This window comes from Oncorhynchus keta, chromosome 35, assembly GCF_023373465.1.
Source record: "Oncorhynchus keta strain PuntledgeMale-10-30-2019 chromosome 35, Oket_V2, whole genome shotgun sequence".
NCBI lineage: Eukaryota > Metazoa > Chordata > Actinopteri > Salmoniformes > Salmonidae > Oncorhynchus > Oncorhynchus keta.
Window position 1 is genome coordinate 81284450 of NC_068455.1, and position 11798 is coordinate 81296247.

General features: G+C 48.9%; 2 protein-coding genes across 2 annotated transcripts in view; one reads left to right on the forward strand and one right to left on the reverse strand.

The window, feature by feature from the left end:
* LOC127916363 (coiled-coil domain-containing protein 171-like) overlaps positions 1-11798 on the forward strand; it is an 86259-nt gene that overhangs the window by 28875 nt on the left and 45586 nt on the right. Inside the window, exon 12 of the mRNA XM_052498007.1 lies at positions 8114-8295. The gene's annotated coding sequence lies outside the window, so the exon portion shown is untranslated. The remainder of the gene's footprint in view (positions 1-8113; positions 8296-11798) is intronic.
* On the reverse strand, positions 1412-7054 carry LOC127915550 (uncharacterized). Its single transcript, XM_052495723.1, has 10 exons — positions 6385-7054; positions 5923-6054; positions 4999-5196; positions 4343-4422; positions 3895-4216; positions 2653-3088; positions 2350-2458; positions 2219-2287; positions 1813-2151; positions 1412-1749 (listed from the first exon to the last, which is right to left on the reverse strand). The coding sequence occupies exons 1-10, from the start codon at positions 7031-7033 to the stop codon at positions 1462-1464; spliced, it is 2622 nt and encodes an 873-aa protein (XP_052351683.1). The 5' UTR covers positions 7034-7054; the 3' UTR covers positions 1412-1461.

The following is an 11798-nucleotide window of genomic DNA, read 5'->3' on the forward strand; positions in this document are numbered from 1 at the left end:
TAATAATATAATAATATATGCCATTTAGCAGACGCTTTTATCCAAAGCGACTTACAGTCATGTGTGCATACATTCTACGTATGGGTGGTCCCGGGAATTGAACCCACTACCCTGGCGTTACAAGCGCCATGCTCTACCAACTGAGCTTCTGTACCTGTATCTGTACCTGTATCTGTACCTGTAGTGTCTGTACCTGTACCTGTATCTGTACCTGTAGTGTCTGTACCTGTACCTGTATCTGTAGTGTCTGTATCTCTGTACCTGTATCTGTACCTGTAGTGTCTGTATCTCTGTACCTGTATCTGTATCTGTACCTATATCTGTAGCTGTACCTGTATCTGCAGTATCTGTAGCTGTATCTGTAGCTGTGTCTGTATCTGTACCTGTGTCTGTATCTGTATCTGTACCTGTATCTGTAGCTGTATCTGTAGTGTCTGTATCTGTAGTGTCTGTATCTGTAGTGTCTGTATCTGTACCTGTATCTGTAGCTGTATCTGTAGTGTCTGTATCTGTAGCTGTATCTGTAGTGTCTGTATCTGTAGCTGTATCTGTAGTGTCTGTATCTGTACCTGTATCTGTGTCTGTACCTGTATCTGTAGCTGTATCTGTAGTGTCTGTATCTGTAGTGTCTGTATCTGTAGTGTCTGTATCTGTATCTGTACCTGTATCTGTAGCTGTATCTGTAGTGTCTGTATCTGTAGCTGTATCTGTAGTGTCTGTATCTGTATCTGTACCTGTAGCTGTACCTGTATCTGCAGTAGCTGTATCTGTAGCTGTAACTGTATCTGTATTTGTAGCTGTGTCTGTATCTGTGTCTGTAGCTGTATTTGTAGCTGTATCTGTGGTATCTGTGTCTGTATCTGTGTCTGTAGCTGTGTCTGTATCTGTGTCTGTAGCTGTGTCTGTAGCTGTGTCTGTAGCTGTATCTCTGTATCTGTAGCTGTATCTGTAGTGCCTGTAGCTGTGTCTGTAGCTGTATCTCTGTATCTGTACCTGTATCTGTAGCTGTATCTGTATCTGTATCTATAGCTGTACCTGTATCTGTAGCTGTCCCTGGCTCTCACCCCAACCTCTCTCCGTGTTTCCCCTGACCACCAGCTGTATCTGTACCTGTAGCTGTCCCTGGCTCTCACCCCAACCTCTCTCAGTGTTTCCCCTGACCACCAGCTGTACCTGTAGCTGTCCCTGGCTCTCACCCCAACCTCTCTCAGTGTTTCTCCTGACCACCAGCTGTACCTGTAGCTGTCCCTGGCTCTCACCCCAACCTCTCTCTGTGTTTCCCCTGACCACCAGCTGTATCTGTACCTGTAGCTGTCCCTGGCTCTCACCCCAACCTCTCTCTGTGTTTCTCCTGACCACCAGCTGTATCTGTATCTATAGCTGTCCCTGGCTCTCACCCCAACCTCTCTCAGTTTTTCTCCTGACCACCAGCTGTATCTGTATCTATAGCTGTATCTGTATCTATAGCTGTCCCTGGCTCTCACCCCAACCTCTCTCTGTGTTCCTGTATCTGTACCTGTATCTGTACCTGTATCTGTATCTGTAGCTATAGCTGTATCTGTATCTGTACCTGTATCTGTATCTGTAGCTGTCCCTGGTTCTCACCCCAACCTCTCTCAGTGTTTCCCCTGACCACCAGCTGTATCTGTACCTGTAGCTGTCCCTGGCTCTCACCCCAACCTCTCTCAGTGTTTCCCCTGACCACCAGCTGTATCTGTATCTGTAGCTGTCCCTGGCTCTCACCCCAACCTCTCTCAGTGTTTCCCCTGACCACCAGCTGTATCTGTAGCTGTCCCTGGCTCTCACCCCAACCTCTCTCAGTGTTTCCCCTGACCACCAGCTGTATCTGTATCTGTAGCTGTCCCTGGCTCTCACCCCAACCTCTCTCAGTGTTTCCCCTGACCACCAGCTGTATCTGTACCTGTAGCTGTCCCTGGCTCTCACCCCAACCTCTCTCAGTGTTTCCCCTGACCACCAGCTGTATCTGTATCTGTAGCTGTCCCTGGCTCTCACCCCAACCTCTCTCAGTGTTTCCCCTGACCACCAGCTGTATCTGTAGCTGTCCCTGGCTCTCACCCCAACCTCTCTCAGTGTTTCCCCTGACCACCAGCTGTATCTGTACCTGTAGCTGTCCCTGGCTCTCACCCCAACCTCTCTGTGTTTCTCCTGACCACCAGCCGTATCTGTATCTGTAGCTGTCCCTGGCTCTCACCCCAACCTCTCTCAGTGTTTCCCCTGACCACCAGCTGTACCTGTATCTATAGCTGTCCCTGGCTCTCACCCCAACCTCTCTCAGTGTTTCCCTGACCACCAGCTGTACCTGTAGCTGTCCCTGGCTCTCACCCCAACCTCTCTCAGTGTTTCTCCTGACCACCAGCTGTATCTGTATCTATAGCTGTCCCTGGCTCTCACCCCAACCTCTCTCAGTGTTTCTCCTGACCACCAGCTGTATCTGTATCTATGCTGTCCCTGGCTCTCACCCCAACCTCTCTCAGTGTTTCTCCTGACCACCAGCTGTATCTGTATCTATAGCTGTCCCTGGCTCTCACCCCAACCTCTCTCAGTGTTTCTCCTGACCACCAGCTGTACCTGTAGCTGTCCCTGGATCTCACCCCAACCTCTCTCTGTGTTTCCCCTGACCACCAGCTGTACCTGTAGCTGTCCCTGGCTCTCACCCCAACCTCTCTCTGTGTTTCCCCTGACCACCAGCTGTACCTGTAGCTGTCCCTGGCTCTCACCCCAACCTCTCTCCGTGTTTCTCCTGACCACCAGCTGTATCTGTACCTGTAGCTGTCCCTGGCTCTCACCCCAACCTCTCTCCGTGTTTCTCCTGACCACCAGCTGTATCTGTACCTGTAGCTGTCCCTGGCTCTCACCCCAACCTCTCTCCGTGTTTCTCCTGACCACCAGCTGTATCTGTACCTGTAGCTGTCCCTGGCTCTCACCCCAACCTCTCTCAGTGTTTCTCCTGACCACCAGCTGTATCTGTATCTATGCTGTCCCTGGCTCTCACCCCAACCTCTCTCAGTGTTTCTCCTGACCACCAGCTGTATCTGTACCTGTAGCTGTCCCTGGCTCTCACCCCAACCTCTCTCAGTGTTTCTCCTGACCACCAGCTGTATCTGTATCTATGCTGTCCCTGGCTCTCACCCCAACCTCTCTCAGTGTTTCTCCTGACCACCAGCTGTATCTGTACCTGTAGCTGTCCCTGGCTCTCACCCCAACCTCTCTCAGTGTTTCTCCTGACCACCAGCTGTATCTGTATCTATGCTGTCCCTGGCTCTCACCCCAACCTCTCTCAGTGTTTCTCCTGACCACCAGCTGTATCTGTACCTGTAGCTGTCCCTGGCTCTCACCCCAACCTCTCTCTGTGTTTCCCCTGACCACCAGCTGTACCTGTAGCTGTCCCTGGCTCTCACCCCAACCTCTCTCCGTGTTTCTCCTGACCACCAGCTGTATCTGTACCTGTAGCTGTCCCTGGCTCTCACCCCAACCTCTCTCAGTGTTTCTCCTGACCACCAGCTGTATCTGTATCTATGCTGTCCCTGGCTCTCACCCCAACCTCTCTCAGTGTTTCTCCTGACCACCAGCTGTATCTGTATCTATGCTGTCCCTGGCTCTCACCCCAACCTCTCTCAGTGTTTCTCCTGACCACCAGCTGTACCTGTAGCTGTCCCTGGCTCTCACCCCAACCTCTCTCTGTGTTTCCCCTGACCACCAGCTGTACCTGTAGCTGTCCCTGGCTCTCACCCCAACCTCTCTCCGTGTTTCTCCTGACCACCAGCTGTATCTGTATCTGTAGCTGTCCCTGGCTCTCACCCCAACCTCTCTCAGTGTTTCCCCTGACCACCAGCTGTACCTGTATCTATAGCTGTCCCTGGCTCTCACCCCAACCTCTCTCAGTGTTTCTCCTGACCACCAGCTGTATCTGTACCTGTAGCTGTCCCTGGCTCTCACCCCAACCTCTCTCTGTGTTTCCCCTGACCACCAGCTGTACCTGTAGCTGTCCCTGGCTCTCACCCCAACCTCTCTCCGTGTTTCTCCTGACCACCAGCTGTATCTGTACCTGTAGCTGTCCCTGGCTCTCACCCCAACCTCTCTCCGTGTTTCTCCTGACCACCAGCTGTATCTGTACCTGTAGCTGTCCCTGGCTCTCACCCCAACCTCTCTCCGTGTTTCTCCTGACCACCAGCTGTATCTGTACCTGTAGCTGTCCCTGGCTCTCACCCCAACCTCTCTCAGTGTTTCTCCTGACCACCAGCTGTATCTGTATCTATAGCTGTCCCTGGCTCTCACCCCAACCTCTCTCAGTGTTTCTCCTGACCACCAGCTGTATCTGTACCTGTAGCTGTCCCTGGCTCTCACCCCAACCTCTCTCAGTGTTTCCCCTGACCACCAGCTGTATCTGTAGCTGTTTAAGGGCTATTTGACCAAGACGAGGTACTCTCACGACAATTACCCATAACACACCTCCAGGCTGTTTAAGGGCTATTTGACCAAGACGAGGTACTCTCAGGACAATTACCCATAACACACCTCCAGGCTGTTTAAGGGCTATTTGACCAAGACGAGGTACTCTCACGACAATTACCCATAACACACCTCCAGGCTGTTTAAGGGCTATTTGACCAAGACGAGGTACTCTCAGGACAATTACCCATAACACACCTCCAGGCTGTTTAAGGGCTATTTGACCAAGACGAGGTACTCTCAGGACAATTACCCATAACACACCTCCAGGCTGTTTAAGGGCTATTTGACCAAGACGAGGTACTCTCACGACAATTACCCATAACACACCTCCAGGCTGTTTAAGGGCTATTTGACCAAGACGAGGTACTCTCAGGACAATTACCCATAACACACCTCCAGGCTGTTTAAGGGCTATTTGACCAAGACGAGGTACTCTCAGGACAATTACCCATAACACACCTCCAGGCTGTTTAAGGGCTATTTGACCAAGACGAGGTACTCTCAGGACAATTACCCATAACACACCTCCAGGCTGTTTAAGGGCTATTTGACCAAGACGAGGTACTCTCAGGACAATTACCCATAACACACCTCCAGGCTGTTTAAGGGCTATTTGACCAAGACGAGGTACTCTCAGGACAATTACCCATAACACACCTCCAGGCTGTTTAAGGGCTATTTGACCAAGACGAGGTACTCTCACGACAATTACCCATAACACACCTCCAGGCTGTTTAAGGGCTATTTGACCAAGACGAGGTACTCTCAGGACAATTACCCATAACACACCTCCAGGCTGTTTAAGGGCTATTTGACCAAGACGAGGTACTCTCAGGACAATTACCCATAACACACCTCCAGGCTGTTTAAGGGCTATTTGACCAAGACGAGGTACTCTCAGGACAATTACCCATAACACACCTCCAGGCTGTTTAAGGGCTATTTGACCAAGACGAGGTACTCTCAGGACAATTACCCATAACACACCTCCAGGCTGTTTAAGGGCTATTTGACCAAGACGAGGTACTCTCAGGACAATTACCCATAACACACCTCCAGGCTGTTTAAGGGCTATTTGACCAAGACGAGGTACTCTCAGGACAATTACCCATAACACACCTCCAGGCTGTTTAAGGGCTATTTGACCAAGACGAGGTACTCTCAGGACAATTACCCATAACACACCTCCAGGCTGTTTAAGGGCTATTTGACCAAGACGAGGTACTCTCAGGACAATTACCCATAACACACCTCCAGGCTGTTTAAGGGCTATTTGACCAAGACGAGGTACTCTCAGGACAATTACCCATAACACACCTCCAGGCTGTTTAAGGGCTATTTGACCAAGACGAGGTACTCTCAGGACAATTACCCATAACACACCTCCAGGCTGTTTAAGGGCTATTTGACCAAGACGAGGTACTCTCAGGACAATTACCCATAACACACCTCCAGGCTGTTTAAGGGCTATTTGACCAAGACGAGGTACTCTCAGGACAATTACCCATAACACACCTCCAGGCTGTTTAAGGGCTATTTGACCAAGACGAGGTACTCTCACGACAATTACCCATAACACACCTCCAGGCTGTTTAAGGGCTATTTGACCAAGACGAGGTACTCTCAGGACAATTACCCATAACACACCTCCAGGCTGTTTAAGGGCTATTTGACCAAGACGAGGTACTCTCAGGACAATTACCCATAACACACCTCCAGGCTGTTTAAGGGCTATTTGACCAAGACGAGGTACTCTCAGGACAATTACCCATAACACACCTCCAGGCTGTTTAAGGGCTATTTGACCAAGACGAGGTACTCTCAGGACAATTACCCATAACACACCTCCAGGCTGTTTAAGGGCTATTTGACCAAGACGAGGTACTCTCAGGACAATTACCCATAACACACCTCCAGGCTGTTTAAGGGCTATTTGACCAAGACGAGGTACTCTCAGGACAATTACCCATAACACACCTCCAGGCTGTTTAAGGGCTATTTGACCAAGACGAGGTACTCTCACGACAATTACCCATAACACACCTCCAGGCTGTTTAAGGGCTATTTGACCAAGACGAGGTACTCTCAGGACAATTACCCATAACACACCTCCAGGCTGTTTAAGGGCTATTTGACCAAGACGAGGTACTCTCAGGACAATTACCCATAACACACCTCCAGGCTGTTTAAGGGCTATTTGACCAAGACGAGGTACTCTCACGACAATTACCCATAACACACCTCCAGGCTGTTTAAGGGCTATTTGACCAAGACGAGGTACTCTCAGGACAATTACCCATAACACACCTCCAGGCTGTTTAAGGGCTATTTGACCAAGACGAGGTACTCTCACGACAATTACCCATAACACACCTCCAGGCTGTTTAAGGGCTATTTGACCAAGACGAGGTACTCTCAGGACAATTACCCATAACACACCTCCAGGCTGTTTAAGGGCTATTTGACCAAGACGAGGTACTCTCAGGACAATTACCCATAACACACCTCCAGGCTGTGTAAGGGCTATTTGACCAAGAAGGAGAGTGATGGAGTGCTGCATCAGATGACCTGGCCTCCACAATCACCCGACCTCAACCCAATTGAGATGGTTTGGAATGAGTTGGACAGCATAGTGAAGGAAAAGCAGCCAACAAGTGCTCAGCATATGTAGGAACTCCAAGACTGTTGGAAAAGCATTCCAGGTAAAGCTGGTTGAGAGAATGCCAAGAGTGTGCAAAGCTGTCATCAAGGCAAAGGGTGGCTACTTTGAAGAATCTAAAATAGAGAATATATTTTGATTTGTTTAACACTTCTACTACATGATTCCATGTGTGTTGTTTCATAGTTTTGATGTCTTCACTATTATTCTACAATGTAGAACATAGTACACATGCTGTGCTGTGGTACTGTGGTACTGTGGTGCTGTGGTACTGTGGTACTGTGGTGCTGTGGTACTGTGGTACTGTGGTGCTGTGGTACTGTGGTGCTGTGGTACTGTGGTACTGTGTATATACACTGTGCATTCGGAAAGTATTCAGACCCCTGGCCTTTTTACACATTCTGTTTCCGATACTACACTGCTCCAAAAAAAATAAAGGGAACACTTAAACAACACAATGTAACTCCAAGTCAATCACACATGACCCCACGACATTGACATGACCCCACGACATTGACATGACCCCACGACATTGACCCCACGACATTGACATGACCCCACGACATTGACATGACCCCACGACATTGACCCCACGACATTGACATGACCCTACGACATTGAGCCCACGACATTGACATTGACATGACCCCACGACATTGACATGACCCCACGACATTGACATAACCCCACGACATTGACATGACCCTACGACATTGACCCCACGACATTGACATTGACATGACCCCACGACATTGACATGACCCCACGACATTGACATGACCCCACGACATTGACATGACCCCACGACATTGACATGACCCCACGACATTGACCCCACGACATTTACATGACCCCACGACATTTAGGGAGCTGCATATTTACTTCTAAGTGGACAGTGTGAAATCAAACTGTCCACTTATTTTAGTGTTCCCTTTATTTTTTTTGAGCAGTGTATATTGTCCGTGTCTCTTTCTCCTCCAGTATCTTCCTCTCGGGTGGTATTGTCTGCCGCTCGTAACAGTCTATCCCGCCTCCTGGACCACCTCCTCACCCCCTCAGACCGAGGGTCCCATCTCACACCCTATAGCGTGAACAAGGGTTCTCTGGTTAGTAGGCTGGGACAGGGCTTACACCGACTCACGGCCAAACAGATGAGCAATAAGGTTAGTGGTCTATAACAATGTATTTCATAGAGAATATATATATATATATATATGTTATTTTGACTTACTCTCTTAACCACATAAGTTCGAGGTTGGCACGGGAACAAGAGTGACACTTTAGATTCAAGTCCAGGACTGGATCAACAGTCTACCAGAATGGGCAGTACATGAATAATTTTGAACAGAGTTATTTTTGTGTAATAAGCATTTTTAGGAGGACATTTTGAATGATTTTTTCCCTCCCTCCGTCTCCCAACAGTAACACTGTTTGACCCCTAACCTCTAACCTGGCTCCTCTACTGTTTAACCTCTAACCTGGGTCCTCTACTGTTTGACCCCTAACCAGGGTCCTCTACTGTTTAACCCCTAACCTCTAACCAGGGTCCTCTACTGTTTAACCTCTAACCTGGGTCCTCTACTGTTTAACCCCTAACCTCTAACCTGGGTCCTCTACTGTTTAACCCCTAACCTGGGTCCTCTACTGTTTAACCCCTAACCTCTAACCAGGGTCCTCTACTGTTTAACCTCTAACCTGGGTCCTCTACTGTTTAACCCCTAACCTCTAACCAGGGTCCTCTACTGTTTAACCTCTAACCTGGGTCCTTTACTGTTTAACCCCTAACCTCTAACCTGGGTCCTCTACTGTTTAACCTCTAACCTGGGTCCTCTACTGTTTAACCCCTAACCTGGGTCCTCTACTGTTTAACCCCTAACCTCTAACCAGGGTCCTCTACTGTTTAACCTCTAACCTGGGTCCTCTACTGTTTAACCCCTAACCTCTAACCTGGGTCCTCTACTGTTTAACCCCCTAACCTCTAACCTGGGTCCTCTACTGTTTAACCCTAACCTCTAACCTGGGTCCTCTACTGTTTAACCCCTAACCTCTAACCAGGGTCCTCTACTGTTTAACCTCTAACCTGGGTCCTCTACTGTTTAACCCCTAACCCCTAACCTGGGTCCTCTACCTTTTAACCTCTAACCTGGGTCCTCTACTGTTTAACCCCTAACCCCTAACCTGGGTCCTCTGTTGTTTAACCTCTAACCTGGGTCCTCTACTGTTTAACCCCTAACCTCTAACCAGGGTCCTCTACTGTTTAACCCTAACCTCTAACCTGGGTCCTCTACTGTTTAACCCCTAACCTCTAACCAGGGTCCTCTACTGTTTAACCTCTAACCTGGGTCTTCTACTGTTTAACCCCTAACCTCTAACCAGGGTCCTCTACTGTTTAACCCTAACCTGGGTCCTCTACTGTTTAACCCTAACCTCTAACCAGGGTACTCTACTGTTTAACCCCCTAACCAGGGTCCTCTACTGTTTGACCCCTAACCAGGGTCCTCTACTGTTTAAACTCTAACCTCTAACCTGGGTCCTCTACTGTTTGACCCCTAACCAGGGTCCTCTACTGTTTAACCTCTAACCTCTAACCTGGGTCCTCTACTGTTTAACCTCTAACCTGGGTCCTCTACTGTTTAACCCCTAACCTCTAACCTGGGTCCTCTACTGTTTGACCCTAACCAGGGTCCTCTACTGTTTAACCCCTAACCTCTAACCTAGGTCCTCTACTCTACTGTTTAACCCCTAACCTCTAACCTGGGTCCTCTACTGTTTAACCCCTAACCTGGGTCCTCTACTGTTTAACCCCTAACCTGGGTCCTCTACTGTTTAACCCCTAACCTCTAACCAGGGTCCTCTACTGTTTAACCCCTAACCTCTAACCAGGGTCCTCTACTGTTTAACCTCTAACCTGGGTCCTCTACTGTTTAACCCTAACCTCTAACCAGGGTCCTCTACTGTTTAACCCTAACCTCCAACCAGGGTCCTCTACTGTTTAACCTCTAACCTTGGTCCTCTACTGTTTAACCCCTAACCCTAACCTGGGTCCTCTACCTTTAACCTCTAACCAGGGTCCTCTACTGTTTAACCTCTAACCTGGGTCTTCTACTGTTTAACCCCTAATCTCTAACCAGGGTCCTCTACTGTTTAACCCCTAACCTGGGTCCTCTACTGTTTAACCCCTAACCTCTAACCAGGGTCCTCTACTGTTTAACCCCTAACCAGGGTCCTCTACTGTTTGACTCCTAACCAGGGTCCTCTACTGTTTAAACTCTAACCTCTAACCTGGGCCCTCTACTGTTTGACCCCTAACCAGGGTCCTCTACTGTTTAACCTCTAACCTCTAACCTGGGTCCTCTACTGTTTAACCTCTAACCTGGGTCCTCTACTGTTTAACCCCTAACCTCTAACCTGGGTTCTCTACTGTTTGACCCCTAACCAGGGTCCTCTACTGTTTAACCCTAACCTCTAACCTAGGTCCTCTACTCTACTGTTTAACCCCTAACCTCTAACCTGGGTCCTCTACTGTTTAACCCCTAACCTGGGTCCTCTACTGTTTAACCCTAACCTGGGTCCTCTACTGTTTTAACCCCCTAACCTCTAACCAGGGTCCTCTACTGTTTAACCTCTAACCTGGGTCCTCTACTGTTTAACCCCCTAACCTCTAACCAGGGTCCTCTACTGTTTAACCCCTAACCTCTAACCTGGGTCCTCTACTGTTTAACCCCTAACCTCTAACCTGGGTCCTCTACTGTTTAACCCTAACCTCTAACCAGGGTCCTCTACTGTTTAACCTCTAACCTGGGTCCTCTACTGTTTTAACCCCTAACCCCTAACCTGGGTCCTCTACCTTTTAACCTCTAACCTGGGTCCTCTACTGTTTAACCCTAACCCCTAACCTGGGTCCTCTGTTGTTTAACCTCTAACCTGGGTCCTCTACTGTTTAACCCCTAACCTCTAACCAGGGTCCTCTACTGTTTAACCCCTAACCTCTAACCTGGGTCCTCTACTGTTTAACCCCTAACCTCTAACCAGGGTCCTCTACTGTTTAACCTCTAACCTGGGTCTTCTACTGTTTAACCCCTAACCTCTAACCAGGGTCCTCTACTGTTTAACCCCTAACCTGGGTCCTCTACTGTTTAACCCTAACCTCTAACCAGGGTACTCTACTGTTTAACCCCTAACCAGGGTCCTCTACTGTTTGACCCCTAACCAGGGTCCTCTACTGTTTAAACTCTAACCTCTAACCTGGGTCCTCTACTGTTTGACCCCCTAACCAGGGTCCTCTACTGTTAACCTCTAACCTCTAACCTGGGTCCTCTACTGTTTAACCTCTAACCTGGGTCCTCTACTGTTTAACCCCTAACCTCTAACCTGGGTCCTCTACTGTTTGACCCCTAACCAGGGTCCTCTACTGTTTAACCCCTAACCTCTAACCTAGGTCCTCTACTCTACTGTTTAACCCCCTAACCTCTAACCTGGGTCCTCTACTGTTTAACCCCTAACCTGGGTCCTCTACTGTTTAACCCCTAACCTGGGTCCTCTACTGTTTAACCCTAACCTCTAACCAGGGTCCTCTACTGTTTAACCCCCTAACCTCTAACCAGGGTCCTCTACTGTTTAACCTCTAACCTGGGTCCTCTACTGTTTTAACCCTCTAACCTCTAAC

Excerpts from the sequence above, each read along its gene's own strand:
- LOC127915550 (XM_052495723.1), bottom strand. The coding sequence starts at position 7,033 with ATGCAGCACTCCATCACTCTCCTTCTTGGTCAAATAGCCCTTACACAG. Across the intron at positions 4,423-4,998 it reads AGCCCTTAAACAGCCTGGAG|CCCTTAAACAGCTACAGATA; the intron begins GTGTGTTATGGG and ends TTGGTCAAATAG. Across the intron at positions 4,217-4,342 it reads AGAGCCAGGGACAGCTACAG|GGACAGCTACAGGTACAGAT; the intron begins GTACAGATACAG and ends GGTGAGAGCCAG.